Here is a 19,747-nt window from a genome sequence, read left to right on the forward strand (position 1 = left end):
CTTAGACGAAGAAGTCTATGTTGCACAACCAGCTGGGTTTGTGAAACAAGACGAAGAAAGAAAAGTATACAGGATGCATAAAGCCCTGTACGAACTTAAACAAGCTCCAAGAGCCTGAAACAATAAGATAGATTACTTTCTAAGGGAGAAGGAATTTGTGAAGTGCAAATATGAATATGGAGTATATGTAATAAGAAGAAAGAGTGAATTGCTTATAGTATGCCTCTATTTTGATGACCTGATGAATATGGAACACTGCAGAACTGAGAATCAGATTGTAGACATCATGAAGAAGAGAATGTAAGTCGATGTGTTAAGAAGACTAAGAGCTATGATGAATGTAGATAGCTTAGACACAATGAATGAGGTGGTGTGTTGAATTGTAATTCCTTGTGTCGAAGCATGTTGCTCGACAGGAACAAGGAAGTGTCGAACCACCTAGTATGTTAAGTTGTGTTAGTGTGTCGAAGTTTTGAAGCATGTTGCTTCACACAGAATTTTGACTTAGGTCTATTTTAATAGTGTTAGCTATTTTGGGCTTTTATAGTTTTGGGTTTTGCCTTGAGGTCCAAGTTAACCTAAATCTATAAATAGAGATAGTAACCTTTATTTTTGTAATAAAGTGAATAGAGTATTCATAACATTGTATTCACAGTATTTTGCAGTTGCAAAGTGAATAAGAAGTTTTCCACAGTTTGTGGGCAGAGTGAAACTCTGCAAAATTTAATTCTTCTTCTCCTTCATTGTTCTTTACTTTATTTCTTTCTCCATTGTTCTTTTCTTTTATTATCATTGTATGGGTGATAACAATCTTGTTCATCAAGGTTGACTGAAATTCTCCATAGATTTTGGGGGATTTCCAACAACAATAATAATAATAATAATAATAATAATAATAATTATTATTATTATTATTATATTATAAAAAAATTAATAATAATAATAATAACAAATATTATTATATTATAAAACTTTACAAACCTTAAAAGAACAACTTTTATGCCATTACATATCGTAATCTTATAACTCTTGATAACATAATCTTTTTGTCGTCATAAACTCTAATGCAATACATTCATACTGTCCAAAACCTTAATGATCAATTATTCAATTTGAATGATCAAAATGTCATTGTTTCACCATACAAACGTCGAATTCCGAAGCAAAATGAACATTGACCATTCATATGAAATACAATCATCACACTAATCAAATCGGTGAAATAAAATAGCATATCAAACATACTCCCGTTACATCAAAATTATTCATATCTTATATGAATTGATCAATCACACTTGTATCAGTTATGAACTATCGAAGTATGCATGCTTTATAAATTATATGAATCGAAGTACACTTTTATAAATTAGAAATACTCAGTTAAAATATTCATTTTATTATAAGAAGGTATATGGGCATAACCAGTAAACCTCAAATCTTTGGTAGAACTCAGTGAAAAATTTGGGGGACAAAAGTAGGCCAAGTGGTTAGGCGGAATCCATATAAATCTCTAATGTATGTTCTCTTTCCCTTATCTCTTTATTTTTATTGTATTTTGTTTTCTTTGTGTTTTATCTTTTCTTCTCTCTTTCCTTATTTTATTGCATTGTGTAATCTATATTTAAAAAATAAAATTTTCTTAAAATATTTTTATAAACCAAATTTTTATAATTGGACAACGTTTTTCAACTGTTTTGAAACAATGTCTCCAATAACATAACAAAGTTATGAGATAAATATTGAGTTTCTTGAACAAACACAAGAAACCCTATTAGATTTACGAAAGAGAGAAGAGGGAAGAAGAAGAAGAAGAATTGGTTAAAAATTGTTTTACTATTCACTTACTAAGGGTTAAAGATTACAAATGAATACCAACAATTAACCTCTCTCAACAACCTGAGAGAACTAGTCTATTTATAGAATACAAAGCTAACTTGGGAAATAAGCAAACTTAAACAATTGGGCTTAAACAAATGTTCAATTCGACATACTAACTTCGAATACAAGTTAAGATATTTCGACAATATTCTTGAATAAACTTCAACTACAACATGCACAACTCTTGTCGAAATATCAAGATATCTCTGCCGATGTTAGAGTTCGATCCAAATTCTCATAAATCTCCATCTTGGAACAAACTCTACACACATCAAGGGAACAAACTAGGTTTCTTCATGCAGCTTTATCAACTCCATACAGTGGAAAAACTTACACCTTGGTAATGTCTTGGTGATCATATTAGCAGCATTCTCTTCAGTCAAAACCTTCAGCACTTGGACTTTTCCATGCTTGATTATCTCTCTAACGAAATACAACCTCACATCGATGTGCTTAGTTTGCTCATGATAGGCTGAATTCTACGACAGGTTCAGTGAGGGCAATATACTCTGAATCCTTAGTAAAACCTTCAAGATACAGTGCTTCTTTTGCAACTTCAATGAGGGAAATATACTCTACTTTAGTGGTTGATAAGGCAACAACCTTCTGAAGTGTCGCTTTCCAAATGATTGTTGTGCCAAGCATAGTGAACATGTATCCAGAAATCGATTTTCTAGAATCCATACATCCTGCATAATCATAGTCGACAAATCCTTTGATTTTAACTTTGCTATCATCACCAAAGGTGCCACAATAAATAAGTACTATATTCAGAGACCCATTTATGTATCTTAGAATCCACTTTAATGCTTTCCAGTGCACCTTCCCAGGATTGGCCATATACCTGCTTACAAGGCTCACTCAGTATGTTATGTCTTGCCTCATACACACCATAAGATACATCAAAGGAGCTACATACTAGCATATGGAATGCTATTTATACAGGCTCTTTCGACTTCAGTACTAGGACTTTTAGTCAAAATCATCTTGAATTGAGGATTAGTCGGTGTTACAACATGCTTCGAATTTGACATACCAAACTTGTCGAGAATCTTCTTCAGATTTGTATCTTGAGATAAGCATAATCTCGATTGCTTTCTATCTCTTCGGATGTTAACCCCAAGAATACTGGAGGCAGCTCCTAGATCCTTCATGTCGAACTCCTTATCGAGTTCAACCTTCACCTTCGTAACATCTTCAACGCTGTTGCTTGCTACGAGGATGTCATCCACATAAATCAAAAAAATAACAAGTGAATTTCCAGGTCAAAATCTGAAGTAAACACAGTGGTCGAACTGGCTCTTAGTGAAATCCATGTGTGTCGTGAACTTATCGAATCTCCTATTCCATTGTCTAGGAGATTGTTTCAGGCCATATAACGACCTATTTATCTTGCACACATAAAATTCCTTTCTCTTTTCTGCATACCCTTCAGGTTACCTCATCAGGATTGTTTCATCTAGATCACCATACAGGAAGACAATCTTCCCATCCATTTGTTCAAGTTCTAGGTCAAACTTTGGCACCATATCAAGCAACATTCGAGTGACTCTATGCTTTACTACATGTGAGAAGACATCATTGAAGTCGACACCTTCCTTCTGGTGAACCCCCTAGCAACCAACCTTGCCTTAAATCTCTTTGAAATCACTCATTAGATTCCCTCCTTACCCTTGAAGATCCACTTACAGCTGACTAACTTGACCCTTGTAGCTTTCTCGATCATCTCCAAATTGTTGTTATCATAAAGAGATTTCATCTCATCATCCATGGTTTTCAGCCATTCAGTCTTGTTTCGACTCCTCATAGCTTCCTTGTAATCTCAAGTTTCTTCATCAAGAAACTCACTTGCAGAGATTAGGGTGAATGATATGAGATATGCATAACCAAGTCTCTGAGGTGGCTTGATGACTCTTCTCGATCTGTTTCTTGCCAGCAGGTAGTCATTATCAGTCTCCTCATCTTCGACAACAACTTTTGCTTCTTCTTCAAATTTATATAGGTTATGCAATTCAGCATTGACATGCTCCACCTCAATATGAATCTCTTCCTATTCCAGCTCTTCCTCAAAGATCTTTGTACTTCGACCAATATCATCAATTTTCTTGAAAGTCATATCAGCTTCATTGAAAACTACATCCAGACTTGTGACACACCTCTTACGACTTGGATTTAGGCACCAACCTATAAGCTTTGAATCCTTCATAGTATATAAGGAACATACATTTCAGATCTCTAGGTTTGACCTTGTCTTGCCTAATGTGAGCATCAGGTAAGAAACCAAATTCTCTAAGTCTGTCGAGATTAGGTGGATGTTTCGACCAGACTTCTTCATGTGTTTTCATTTCTAAAGCTGTCGAGGGACTCCTATTTATTAGGTAAATTGTAGTCATGACTGCCTTAGCCTAAAACACATTTTCCAATCCCGCACTAACTAGCATGTACCTCACTCTTTCCAAAATTGCTTGATTAAACCTTTCAGCCAAACCATTTTGTTGAAGAGTCCCTGCAGTAGTTTTGTGCCTTACAATACCAGACGCAACACAATAGCAGTCGAAAGCCTCATTGAAAAATCCAAGACCATTGTCGGTCCTCAACCTCTTGACCTTCCTCCAATTTGGTTTTCGACCCGGGTTTTCCAACTCTTGAAATTTTCAAAAGTTCATCCTTAGCTTTCCGAATGAATACCCATAACTTTCTGGAATAATCATCAACTATAGATAGGAAATATTTTGCACCTGAGTGTGAATGATTCCTTGTAGGACACCAAAGATAAGCATGAATGTAATCAAGGGATCCATGTATTATTTGTTTACTCGTGTTATACTTCATTCTATAGGATTTACCAAATACACACGGTTCAAAAACTCTAGTTTTTCGACCTTGTCACCACACAACATATTTTGTTTCAACAATTCGACCATGCCTCTTTCACTGACAGGGCCAAGTCTGTTGTGACATAGCTCAGTCTTTGACACATGTTTTTTGGATGCCACATTCGTTGAACCACTTACAACCTCAGCCTCAAGAGTATACAAGCCTTGTTTCTTCACGCCTCTCAAGACTTCCTTCGACCCCTTCATTTCTCTTAGGATACTTTGCTCTCCTTTGAAAACATATCCTTTCTTGTCAAATTCACCAAGAGAAATCAAATTTCTCTTAAGATCAGGTACATACCTGATATTAGTCAATATCCTTATTGACTCATCATGGAGCTTTAATCTCACAGATCCAATACTTTCAATTTTGCATGCTTTGTTGTTTTCCATCATCGCCGATCCACCATATTGATCACATAATTCCTCAAGCACATCCTTGTTTGGAGTCATGTGCCAAGTACAACCTGAATCTATAATCCACTTCTTTCTAGATTCGTTGCTTGAAATCACCAGGACATCAGATGATTCGTAACCATAATGCACAACGGTTGCATTACCATTATCTTTTCCACCATGATTATCCAGTCGATCACGACATACTTTCTTGTATGACCCTCTTTCTTACAATGATAACACTTAATAGAAGGAGCATTACCACCATAAGAATTATGTAGAACTTTACCTTTCTTCTTCTTAGACCTACCATCTTTTTTCAAGAATTTTCCTTTAACGGACAATCCTTCGCCAATTTTCGATGGCTTGTGCTCCTCTCTTTAGTTCAAGTCCTTAGAGTACAAGGAAGATTGAACATCTTCAAAGGTCAACGAATATTTTCCATACAAGAGAGTTTCTTCGAAGTGAGCATGAGACTTAGTTAAAGAACACAACAACAACAATGATTGATCTTCATCATCAATTTTCACCTCAATATTTTTAAGATCAAGAATCAACTTGTTGAACATATCGAGTTGCTCAGCCAAGGCTTTGTCTTTACTAATCTTGAATGAATACAAAGCTTGCTTCAGGTAGAGGCGATTTACCAACGATTTGGTCATGTACAAATCTTCAAGTTTTGTCCACACACCAGTTATATTTTTCTCCTTTGAAACCTGTCAGAGAAACTTATCACTAGGGCTAAATACAATGGAGTTGAGGATTTTTTCGACCATCGATGTCCTCTCCTTCTCAGATATGGAAGCATCCATCTTGCCCGCTCCTTTCAACACTTCTAACAAATCATGTTGAACAAGAAGGGTTTGCATCTTCAACGGCACAAACCGATGAATATCTCAATCTCATACTTTGTTGACGATATCTTTCTACTTCTTGTTCACCGAACCAGTTTATTGTGAAACGATGTCGCCAATAACATAACAAAGTTATAAGATAAAGATTGAGTTTCTTGAACAAACACAAGAAATCCTATTAGGTTTATGAAAAAGAGAGAGAAGAGGGAAGAAGAAGAAGAATTGATTAAAAACTATTTTACTATTCACTTACTCAATAAGGATTAAAGATTACAAGTGAATACCAACAATTAACCTCTCTCAACAACCTGAGAGAACTAGTCTATTTATAGACTACTAAACTAACTTGAGCAACAAGCAAACTTAAACAATTGAGCTTAAACAAATGTCCAATTCGATAATACTAACTTAGAATACAAGTTAACATATTTCAACAACATGCTTGAACAAACTTCAACTACAGCATGCACAACTAATATCGAAATATCAAATTATCCATGTCGAGATTAGAATTCGATCCAAATTCTCTCATCAACCAACGCAATTCAACATTTTTTATGTTTGGAGTCATTTGGTCAACACAACTACACTCCAAAAATTAATTCAAGGAAATATTTGAAACATTCTTGAGAATTTCATACCTTTGCACCAGAGATAATAGATGGTATTCTTAAAATCAAAATCGTTGTCCATCTTTATGAAACGGATGAAGGCACTCATATTTGGAAAATTTAAAATAATGGAAACTTACATTTCATCTATCTATTTTTCTAAAGAAACATATATCATGAAAGGAAAATATGTATCACAAACGTCTATCTTATTAGAATTACAAACCAATTAAGTCTATGTTATAGACATGCATATCAACAACAGTTGATTTTTCAATATCATACCAAAACTCCGTCATTTGCATCAAACAAAATAAGGTTAGAACCACAAGACAATGAAGAATAATGTGAAACTGATTTGTGTTTATGACTTCTCGGAAAACTGCAACCAACAAAACCCCTATCATCCACACCACTCTCTATCTCCACAAGTACTTCACAGAACAACTCAACATGACAAGGAATCCATAGAGGACCATCGTTTCTATATCCATATTCATTCTCAACGCCTTCTAAAAGCATTCTGAACAAAGGGTGATTGAATATTTTGATCTTGATTACGAATCTTTGTCTCTCAGGTCCAACGTAGATAAAAAGACAACCATGTGGTGGTTTCTTATGATTACTAATTTCCTTTTGCTTATGCTGTTTCTTTGATATTTTGCCATAGCTGTCTTGTGGATCACACAATCTCTTGCTGCTTCTCAATACCCTCTTACACTTCTTTACAAAATTCATCTCTATATAATAGAATAAATCCACGACAATTAAGCAAGGTATATAAATAGTTTGTATATATAAACACTCGTAAGGGGAGAGCAAGTGAGATTAGAAATGAAGGTAAGTGTTGCTTTTTATATAGACCACTATAGTCTCACACGGTCCCACCCAACAATGCATATATATAATCTTGTATTTTGTTGGTCTTATTATCCATTTGTTTTATCATTCTATAATTGACCAATCCACACGTGCTGTTGATCATTATATATAAAAAAAAACGAGATGAAACAAGTACCTCGATATTAATTGGTTTATGAGACTGGTCAATGTATAAATTAGTGGAGGTAATTATAAACAATCTTAACATGAAACAAGTGGATATCCTTTTCTAGAATGTCTTGCTTCTTTTCAGGTTATCTGAATTAAATCATATTCGGGATTTTGTATCACAGTTATGAATTATACCGTTGGAAATATTCAATTAGTAGGTTTGAATGTTGCGTTACTTTTAATATATTTAAAAAATGGGAGTGCCATATCATACTATCTTAGTGATAGCCAACCTCATAGTTTACCATAGTTTACCAACACGCCAATTCTAGAGAAGGGAAAGTCTATGACATAGACGCTCCAACTCCAGAGCAACAGAACTTGTTGTCTGCTTGCATCCTCGACAATAGAATTCTGAGATATTTGAAAAACATCTCTAAAGCTTTAAAGTTAAGATGGAGCCATAGATTTGGACGAATATATTGAACGTGTAGATAATAGGTTAGATTACTAGCACACCCACGTAACTGCATGATTTGGTTCAAAATTCTTCCATACAAGAGTATACATTCATGGAGGGATCTGTGTGATTCATTCACTGTCTAATTTACCGTTTGAAAAGAGGCAACCTACAACTGTGGTCGTACTCAACGAGGTCACATAGAAAAATAAGAAAATCTAGCATGAGTACATTGATCGATTAATGAAAGTGGTAGTGGCAGTGACATTAGGAGGCATGAATAACAAATTAAAATGTTGGATGTTCAAGTAGTGGGTGAGGCCGAATTATAGGTTCTGAGAAAAGCTCATGCTCTAAGGAGTCTGTGATTTAAGTGGTTTGTTTAATGTAAGACCCCAATTTTGATCCTAAGATCCCTCATGCAATTTCATCATATGCATTAACATTGGGATCACACCTTGACATTCTCCTTACCCCTCTTTCATTAGGTTTTGTTTTGGGAGAGACTACCAAGCACTATGTGATTATATCATACTTGTATATTATCATTTTACTAACCAAAATACCAAAAATATGTATTTGCATTTGCCTAACTCTTTTGTAGGTAGGGCATGATCATCATTGATCTATGAAGTTCATATTTAGGATTTAAGACCCTCATAGTTAAGAGCACAACCAAGGATTGATTCACAATGTTTCAAAGCATCATATATGAGTCCCAATGATCTCTACATGTCATATTGATCAAGTGTTTGGAGGTGATTTGCCTTGGAAACCCTAGTTTGACTGGGTATCTTGAGTAACTTCTCCAACAAGCTATCTCACCAATTGATCAAATTTTCAAGGGACACTTCAAATTTCATCATCTTATGCATATATAATTTACCATGAGCTTAGAAAGTCAATAGAATTGAAGGTTAGCAAGTTGGTTGATGGTGGTTGGCCAGATGAATTCATCTGATCAAAACTGGGTCTTCCTGGCCCTATCTCCTATAATTTTCACCATATGAAAATGATTCCAATATAAACGTTGCTCTAAATGACATTCCAAACAACTTTCATGTTGATACCTAGAGCTAGTTTTGCTTAGAAAATCATTTTACATGTTGAAACATTATAGGTCATTTTGTCTAAACCCTAATTTGAAAGTCAACTTCCCAAGGTCATAAATTGCTCAATTTTTATGAGATGAAATATTTTCAAGTTTCACAATCAAATTAAAAGTGTATAATTAAACCTTTATGTTTGGAGTGAGAGATAAATCAACTTTTATGAGCATGAGATATGAGGATACATTATAAGTCATTTTTGCCCTATACCATTGAACAAGTGATTTTTCTCAACTTCAAAAATGAATAACTCTATCATTCTATATCCAAATTAAATTATATTGGTGACCATTTTGAAGGTCTTTGAAAGAGCTACAACTTTGATGAAGACACTTTTCTCATTTGGAGCTCACATAAAAAGTTAAGTAAGGTGGAATATTGAGATATATGACTTAACACTTAGAAAATATTTCAACATGTTGAAATTTCCAAACTTACACCTCAAAATTCACCATGATCAAGTTCCAATTGGAAAAGTGTCCAACATCAAAGTTGTTCCCCTTGATCTAAGCTTTCCAAAGAACCCCATATCATGCATTTTGGATGAGGTTTGCTAGGGCTGCGCATGGTCTTAACAGGTCTGCATCATTGGAGAAAATCAAATGTCCAAAACTCCATTTCACTTTGCCTTGCCATTCAAGCATGATTTGAACTTCAGTACAGTTGCAATTGGATCATAATGGATTGCTTCATGGGCCTGTACACGCCCATGCAAGCTTGTGCATCACCATTACCATTTTTAGCAATTTTTCAAGTGTGCAATTATTAATCCCAAATGCTATAAATACAAGGCCTCTGAGCTCATTTCAAACACACCTTGCGCGCCAACTTTTCCCCCCAATTGAAACCCTCACCATTCAAAGGAAAATCTGAGAATTTTCAACTTGAAAATTGAGTTTGAATCTCACTGTTTGGAGATTCAAAAACTCCAGGATCCAAAGCTTTGTACCATTGTCAAACCACTTCTGCAAGCTCCTCGAGTGTGATCAAGTCAAGTTTGAAGCAAGAAAACTCCATTTCTACACAGCATTGAAGGTAATTTTCAGAAATCTTCTTCTCTTCGATTCTCACTCAATTCTCATCAATTCTCTTGGATCTTTGGTTGTCTGAAGTCCTACCAATGTAGGCAAGAAGATTGAGTTGCTTTGAGGTCAAATCGAAGCAACTCAGTTGACACACCTCAAAATTCAACTCCTCATATCTTTCTATATATTTGGAGTTAGTTGAAATTGAGGTCAGATTCGTACTCTATGCCATTTTTTCTTTCAGGTCATGTCCTATTTTTTCATTTTCTTGATGGTGATGAGTGAACTAGTCCTGTGGACCTCGCCTGAGAAGGTGACCAGAGGTCCAGCGCCGGTGGTGTGCTGGACAGGTTCTGAGCCATTGATCTTGTTTAAATTGTTTTCATCTTAAGCGTACATACTGATTACCACGTGTGCGATTAGTTGACTCAGGTGCATGGTAGATTGCACGCGCTCAGCCACTTGATCTGCCACCTCAATTAATGAGGGAGATCAAGTGGTCCACATTTTTTTATTTTCTGATTTTTATTTTATTTCATTTCATTTTCATTAATTCATATTAATTTTAATATTGATCCAAAAATATGAGAGTTTCACCAAAAAAATTTAAATAAATTCCTCTTTCATATTTTGAATTAAAATTATTTTTTGGATCATTATTAATATTTTTCATGATTTAATTGATTTTGTGAGTATTTTTAATTGTTTAAAAATACTTTTAAGTCTCCAAAAATTCTGAAATTTTTTCTCCAAGATCCTTTGACCTTGTTTGACCTATGATAAATCTCATGGCCATTTCTTTGGTGTTTTGATGAGACTTTAGGAATTTGACAAACCATATTTAATTTAATGCATTATTTTTAGTATTTTTAAATTGAATAAATGCCCAAATAATTGTGTTGAGCTATCTTGATGATTTATATAAGTTTGACTTGTGTTGTTGGGCCTTGGTCAAGGTTGATTTGACTTTGCTAGGTTAAGATCATTGGATTTAGGGGATTGATGGAATGTACATTCCATCTCCCAAAATGAATGAATGATCTTAATTTGGTAAAAGTCCTCATTTGACCAATTTTAGTTTTGATCTATTCCCCTTCATCTTCATCTAATTCCCCTTTTTTATGCATCTATTTCACTTAGCCTATGATATCTTGAAGTCCTAAGGCTAGTTGGTTGAGAAATCAACATAAGTATGGATGAGATTAGGCCACCTCTTTTGCATATTCTTTTTATGTGTGGTATGTTTCATGAGCATAGTCCATTATACTATGTCTCTAACATGCATTAACACCAAAATTCTATTGCCTGACCTCAAATAGTTGTGACTTCTACATAAGTCCAATTACGATTGCTTAACATAACGCTAAATTTTTGACACAAAAGGCATATCATTCTAGTTAGTGAGATTGTAAGTCTCCCCTCTTTCATGGTATTGTGTGGAAACTTGGCCTTTTTTCCTTCCTTTGAAAGATGTCTTAGTTCAAGGATCCATACTTGTGATAAGTGGGTTGAGTGTTCTCCAAAGAATGCCTTAAAATGAAAAGCAAAAAATCAAAAACAATACTAACTTCTAATTCATTAACCACTAACATTTAATTTCAAGCCATTTACTTTTAATGCATTTTAATTTTTAAGCTCTATTCATTTGCTATTATTCATACCATTCTAATTGTTTATATTAATGCCTTTTCACTTTGTCCACTTGGACCATATTGTGTGATATATCTTGTTTGTGTATATTTTGTTTGTTTGTGTGGTCTTTGACCATTAATGTACATAATAAGAAACAAAAAACTTAAAAAACTATTGTGTGGACTGTTGGTTTGATCTTGGACAATTGGACTTAGAATCTAGGCAACATCCTTATGCAAAAGGACTTGGCCAATGCCAACTTTCATGTAACCAAGTACTTGCAATTTGAAACTTCATCTGATACATAATTGAAGATACATTTGAGTTCATCTGCAACATGATCATTGTGAAGCTGTTATTTTGAACCTGTGACCTGTGGAATTCATATGTTATATGGACAAATTTGAAGAATATTATGGAGTGGATAAAGCATGGATGTGGATATCTTTATTTGATGCCTTGCTCTTCAAGTTAATATTGTATTCATTGTTTGTTGCTTGATTCAAATATCCAAGGGGATTTGGGGTTTCTATATGGCATTCTTGCCTATTGGATTGCAGCCCATTGGTCAGATCTTTTCAACTCTTAACTTTTAAATTTGTGATTAGGATTAGTCTCTTCATCTCCTCCCCATATCTTTAATTTCAAAATCTCTCCCCCCTTTTAAAAACTTCTTTGTTTGAACTTGTTATTTTCTAAACTTAGACCCTTTGCAAATTAGAAACTTTGGCCTTATGCCATTGTATTTTCAAACTTCTTTTCTTAAATCAAACTTGTAAATAAACTTAATTATACTTGACTTAAACATTTAAAAATCCAAAAAGAACTAACTCATTCAAACCATTTTGTAGGCCCTTGTGCCTTTTAAACTTAATTTTTGATTAAAAGCAATGCATCCACTTTGAAATTTGTATCACGAACTACGAGGTTTTGATCCCTCATTTTTATGTTGGTACGTAGGCACAAGTCCGAAGGTCTTGTCAAACACAAAAATATAATTAATGAATTATTTTGTCATCCCCCCATTCTATTTGCTTGTAAACATCACTTTGTACAAAATACATATGCACACAAGAAAGGGCTCCCTAGGAGTACCTAGGACACTTTGGGTGTTAACACCTTCCCTCTGTGTAACCAACCCCCTTACCTATAATCTCTGGCATTTTATTAGTTTTGATTTGAAAACTTCTTATTTTTGGGTTTTGTTCGTACTTTTCCCTTTTCCCTTGGAAACAATAAAAGCGCGGTGGTGACTCTTGTTATTTGATGTCTTGCTTATCCATAGTTTGATGATCATGAATGTACCGCTACACTTAATAGGAAACATCTCCTCATTTTGCACCAAATCTCCAAAGTTCTCTCTCTAAAATATTTTTCTTTTACTATAGTTGTGTCGACACCTTTGTGTGAAAGTCTATTTCTGAGGAAATTGTATTGATGCCGTGTTGTTGTTATTACTCTAAGAGTATGATATTCTTGGGAAATAGAGTTCGGGTCTTGAGATAAACTAATCTTAAAATCTTTGTTTGGTCTAGAGATTCTCCGAAAAAAGTTTTGCTTGGTTATTGAGATTATCATGTAAAATCTATATTTTGTTCGTTAGCTTAAAATGGATAAAAACTTTCTTTCTGGTTGGAGAGTAGCCATTGTAAAATCTATGGATTCGACTGTATTAATATTTTATGGACATGTTAGCTGGAGATTTCGACAGATAGCTGAAGTTCTTTGGAAATGTTACGTTTTGGAGAATAGGTAAAAGATGGTTGTGTCGAAGCTGTTTAATTCTTTTCGCGGGTGAACAATTCTTTGTTGTCAAAGCCTGAGACTTAGAAGATTTTTTGGGTTTCCATAAAGCTCTCTTCGACATAAGTGTTCACAGAGTCGAAGCTTCAAGCCGGAAGTATTTGAAATTTAAACAAAGTCGTTTCGTCAGGCCAACAAGTGGAAACATCTGAGATATGCAACGCTTGAGAATGGCAAACATGGCAGTCATATGTGTAAAGGCCGTTAGGGTTGAATTACTATAAATAGGGGTCTTAGTTTTAGATTTAAGAGGTGTTCAAACAGATATACAAAAATTCACAAAATACACTCGAAGTACCAGAGCGAGAGAAAAGAGTTTTATGCTGAAAATGTATGTATGAAGAACACCATAAATTTCGTTCATGTTATCTATTTCAGACCAATTATTTAAATTAAAGTTATTCATTTACCTTATATTCTGTCAAATTTCCCTTATTTTCAGTAATTTATCATCACTTTTACTTCTGCATTTACATTTCGCAAAGTCTTCATTTCCAGTACTTTCTCAAAATTTAAAGCATTTACTTCGAGTCATTTATCTTTACCCTTCCCAAGTATTTTCATTATCTTTAAGAAACCTTTTACTACAAAGTTATCGTCATTTACGTTGTTCATAAAATCATAAGTTTCGTTTAGAATTGTTGTCAAAACACTTTTCGTTGTCCACAAATTAGAAACAAACTTAACCATGAGTCAAATCACCGTAATAACAGTTCTTGAGACATGTGTCCTAGGATCAATCTAGTCGATCCTGTGAGTTACCAAAAATATATAAATTTGGAAGACTAGCGGTTATTTATCAGAAATCACTGGTAAACAAATTGGCACGCCCAGTGGGACAGTGTCAAAAGAATTGTTAATTACAATAGTTTGTTTTTACAATTCGCAAAATTGTTGTTATTCTTTTGGTTTAAAAAAGTATTGTTGTATGATCCTTAGAAGTGGTAGGATAGCCAACAATTCACAACCTATAACCAACAGAAAAAACGCAAAAGTGATGGTTAATACAACCAGTCAAGGGGAACAATTCCCTCCCCAGGGATCAGGCACAATCAGAGCAAATTCGATTGATGTATCCACTGAGATCCCTAATGCACAGGCCATACCAACGGTTGGATCCATGACCTTGCATAATTCGACAGCAATGCCTATTATGTCAGGCGCGGCAGATACTCCTGCGGTATCAACCCCTAGGCCACCAGGATTCGAGAACTTTAGGCCTGTGAGAGATTACACATATGGAATGCCATCTACCGCCATGGCAGGACTTCAAAACAATTCTTCCATATATACTCAACCACATAATATGGTTATTTCTCCAATTCAAAATTTTGGATCTGGCATGAACCATATAGGTCGAAATAACCAATCACAAGGAGTCCCCACCCTATTACCTACGCTTACAACGAATAATCAGGCATCCTTTAGACAACAAATGGATGCCAGTAACCATGATATGGTAGGAGTTCTGGCCAGAGAAATGAATACCATTTTTTCTCCCTTAATACAGAATGTGAATAGGACTAACATTGACAATGCTCAAACATACCAACAATTGTCAGCGCAGATGGGACACATAGCAGATTTCTTAAGCGCCCCACAATCTATTGTTCGACGCAGGCCAAACCAGGTTATAATCCTGGGAGAAGAACCAACGATAGATCAGCTTCGACCACAAAGGCAAGCCCCTGAAGAAAGAGTCATGGGGGCAAGATTGGAACAACAGCCAATTCGACGGGAAGTCCTTGAAGAACAACCTAGGAGAGTGATAATGGTTAATAGAGACCAGGATGCAGACGAAGTAATCCAAAGGGTCGGGTGGGAAAACATGATGGAGAATGACTTAACCAGTATGATAGAGAGAATCATGGCCCAGAATGGTCTGAATACAGGACTTCGACGGCCAAATTATTCCTCTCCTTTATCATAATATGTCCTGCAAACAGAATTACCAAGGGGTTATAAAATACCTAAGTTCACCAAATTCTTAGGGGACACTAGTGAATCCACCATAGAGCACATAGCCAGATACATGACTGAGGCAGGGGATTTGGCGAACAGTGAGAACTTAAGGATGAAATATTTCCCTAGTTCTTTAACAAAGAACGCCTTCACGTGGTTTACAATTTTGCCACCAAATTCCATAGATGCTTGGCCCCAGTTAGAAAGATTATTTCATGAACAATTCTACATGGGCCAAACTAAGATAAGCCTTAAGGAATTAGCCAACATCAAAAGAAAATTCACCGAACCTATAGATGACTATCTGAATAGGTTCTGTTTGTTGAAATCTAGATGCTTTACAATAGTGCCTCAACACGAGTTGGTCGAAATGGCCGTTGGAGGTTTAGATTATTCCATCAGGAAAAGTTAGATACCCAGCATCTAAGAGACATGGCCCAATTAGTAGATAGGGTTCGACAGGTCGAACGCTTAAAATCTGAAAAGGCCGGAGCAAATAAGAATTATAAGAAAGAGAGGGTTGCTTATGTCGAATTCGAAGATGGAGAGTCTGAAATCGCTGAAGACCCTTATGGTCTTGAGGAATTCGAAGTAGATTTGGCAGAATTAAAAGAAGCACCACCCTACGCTCGCAAATTACTTACACCTTTGAATAGCAGAAATCCTGTCGAAACTGAAAAGAATGATAGATTTCCCAAAAAGACTTACACATTTAATGTTACCAAATGTGACGAGATCTTCGATTTATTAGTAAAAGATGGCCAAATGATAGTGCCTTCTAACACCAAAATTCCTCCGTTAGAACAACGAAAGAAAAGAGGCTTCTGTAAATATCACAGTTTTTTAGGCCATAAAACTTCACAATGCTTTCTTTTCAGGGATCTTATTCAGAATGCAATCAGGGATGGCCGCCTCAAGTTCACTGACAAAGGGAAGAACCAAATGAAGGTTGATACTGATCCCCTTAACATTGCTGAGACAAACTATGATGAACCTGTCGAAATCAACATGGTTGACGTAGGGGAAGTGGAGGTTGTAAAAGCAACAGGAACTGGAGGCTATACGTTGGATGGAAAACAGGCTACTGATAGCCTAAGTAACGATGTTTCGTTTGGAATCTATGTCAAAGGTAAACAGGTTGCTAACGTCGAACCAAGGGCCACTGAAGGTCTCAAGGGGAAAGTAACTGAGGCTACTGAGGGCCTAAGAAAGAAGTTCGAAGCAATTTCAATCACTGATGGCGCCAGTCTAGGTGTCAATATGGTAGATCTGAAGCAACCCCACTAGAAATGAGGAGGTGGAGGAATGTTTGAAGATGGAACAAGAAGGGATGAAGTTTGGCTATCCCAAAGCCAACGAAAGCCTACGTCAATATCTCTAGAGATGTCACAAAAGGAATGCTGACATGTTGTTGTGCCCAAGATGCAGCATCAGGATATCTCGAAGGGTGGCTGAGGATTACGAGAGATTGCAACGAACAAAGACCGAGAGAAACTGGAGGAAGGAAAGCCAATTACAGAAGGTGTATCCACACCAGGAGAAAGCCTTCTGGGTTTCATCGTGCGTTGCTACAAATATGAAACGGAATGTTTGATGTGTCCCAGGTGTGGGGCAGTGTATAACAGAGAATTAGCCGAAGCATTCGAAAGAATCCCATATGACCAAGGTTGGGACGAACATGGAGGCAACCCAAACATGTATAGCTTCGACAAGAGAGGAGCGCCTAGGAGGCCAGATAGCCCTCACCCAAGGGCAAAGAGAGTCATGTTTAAACTGCCAGCAGAAGTCCCTGAGGAAAAATGGACTCAGGCGGGACCAAAGAAAGGAAAGTGGAGAAGTTTCGAGGACGAAGAAAGAAACTCTTGGGCGTACAGAAAACAATTTCAGGCATCCAAAAGAGAGGTTGTCAGGCTATAAAATTACAAAGGAAAAAACCCTATGTCACGATCCCAGTGGAGAAGGCATCAGAGGATGAGGAAAGCAGAAAGAGAGATGAATCTAAAAGAGACTGGAGAATCCAGCAGCGTCAAGGTTTCCCCAAATATCATGGATTCGACCAAACCACCCGTAGGAAGGAAGTTATTTCTAGATGAAAACATAAGTCAGAAGGTTCAGAAGGAACAAGTAAGAGAGGAGGAAATGCTAACAGACGACTTCGAGTCCGACAGAGTGTCTTCTGTGAATATGAATTGCAACGTAGTCTTAGTCCTGCCGTACGAGTATAACCAGGAAACAAAGGTTGAAGATAATGAAGAAGCAGAAATTGCAGAGATGGCGACGCATCAACCAGTATGTTACTATGTTCTGAACAGTGGTGCTGTCAAAGAGCATAATGCTATTTTCGAAAGGCCCCACCAGGGGATGCAGAGTCACCTCAAGCCGCTATACATTAGGGCCAAAGTTGGACAGGTGGGAGTGAATAAAGTCTTGGTGGATGGAGGAGCAGCGGTCAATTTGATGCCCCAATTCATGTTGAAAAAGATAGGGATGTTTGACACTGATGTCAAACCTCACAACATGGTATTGTCAAATTATGAAGGTAAGATAGGACAGACGTTGGGCGTCATACAAGTGGACCTGACTGTTGGGTCAATCACAAGACCAACGATGTTTATGGTAATACCTGCAAAAGCAAATTACAATTTACTACTAGGGAGAGAATGGATACATGGAATAGGGGCAGTCCCTTCGACCATGAACCAGAGAATATCCATCTGGAGAGAAGATGGTGTGGTAGAGAACGTCGAAGCTGACCAAAGTTACTTCATGGCAGAAGTAAACCATGTGGACAAGAGAAACTTCGACAGAAACTTCTTGACTCTCCACCCAAATGGATTTCAGTGGGACAGGGAGATTATGGGAGACCCAAAAGAGGGGGAAATTAAAGGAGACTCAGAATTAGTAATCAAGCAACTGACGAAGGAGTACAAATGTATAAAAGAAAATTTAATTATGTACTTCGTCATTGCAAATAGGTTACTCAAAAAATTCGAATACATCGACATAAAACATGTCCCTAGAATAAAAAACCAAGAGGCTAATGACTTAGCACAAATAGCTTCAGGATATAGAATTTCAAAAGAGAAGTTAGAAGAACTCGTCGAAGTAAGAGGAAAGGCAATGGCTGCCAGATTGTCTCCGACAGATTTGGAAAGCACCCAGTTAGGATATGCTAACAAAGAGGAGTTTGAAGTGTTGGCCATTGATACCTTAATAGATACAGATTGGAGGAATCCAATTATTAATTATCTTAAGGACCCTTCGACGGATACAGAAAGAAAAACCAAGTACAGGGCTTTATCTTACGTGTTGATAGGGGAATGAATTATTCAAGAAAACCCCTGAAGGGATCCTGTTGAAATGCTTAGGAGAAAGCGAAGCTTACTTGGTATTATCTAGTGTACATAGTGGAGCTTATGGAGCACACCAGGCATGCCATAAGATGAAATGGTTGCTTTTCAGATACGGAATATATTGGCCCACCATCTTAAAAGATTGTATAGAATTTGCTAAGGGTTGTCAAGAATGTCAAATACATGCAGGAATTCAACATGCTCCTGCAAGTGAGCTTCACACAATTATTAAGCCTTAGCCTTTCAGAGGATGTGCATTAGATCTAACTGGGGAAATTATACCCAATTCATCCAAAGGTAAAAGATACATACTTGTAGGAATTGACTATTTCACTAAATGGGTCGAAGCAGTACCTTTAGTAAATGTAGATCAAGAAACTATTATCGAATTCATTCAAAGGAAAATTTTATACAGATTTGGAATCCCAGAAAGTATAACAACAGATCAAGGATCAGTTTTTACTGGTCGAAAGATACAAGAGTTTGCAAAGGAAATGGGTTTCAAAATGTTAACATCCACACCCTATTATGCTCAAGCCAATGGGCAAGTCGAAGCAGCCAATAAAGTAATAATTGGTTTAATAAAAAAGGATGTAGGAAAAAAGCCAAAAAATTGGCACAAAACTTTAGACCAAGCACTCTGGGCTTGTCGAACCTCCCCTAAAGAGCCACTAACACTACACCTTTCCAGCTTACATTTGGACATGATGCAGTACTGCCTGTCGAAGTCTACTTGCAATCAGTGAGAATCCAAAGACAAGGAGAAATCCCATCTGACTTATACTGGGAAATGAT

General features: G+C 36.3%; 1 protein-coding gene and 1 pseudogene across 1 annotated transcript; one reads left to right on the forward strand and one right to left on the reverse strand.

The window, feature by feature from the left end:
* Positions 1-6,894: 6,894 nt before the first annotated feature.
* On the reverse strand, positions 6,895-7,353 carry LOC127102093 (auxin-responsive protein SAUR71-like). The gene has a single exon (XM_051039512.1). The coding sequence runs from the start codon at positions 7,351-7,353 to the stop codon at positions 6,895-6,897; it is 459 nt and encodes a 152-aa protein (XP_050895469.1).
* A 7,719-nt stretch (positions 7,354-15,072) lies between these two features.
* Positions 15,073-16,886, forward strand: LOC127102094 (uncharacterized; annotated as a pseudogene).
* The last annotated feature ends 2,861 nt before the right edge of the window (positions 16,887-19,747 follow it).

Source organism: Lathyrus oleraceus, chromosome 7 (assembly GCF_024323335.1).
Source record: "Lathyrus oleraceus cultivar Zhongwan6 chromosome 7, CAAS_Psat_ZW6_1.0, whole genome shotgun sequence".
In the NCBI taxonomy this organism is placed as follows: Eukaryota; Viridiplantae; Streptophyta; class Magnoliopsida; order Fabales; family Fabaceae; genus Lathyrus; species Lathyrus oleraceus.

Coding starts and splice junctions, on each gene's coding strand:
- LOC127102093 (XM_051039512.1), bottom strand. CDS start 7,353: ATGAATTTTGTAAAGAAGTGTAAGAGGGTATTGAGAAGCAGCAAGAGA.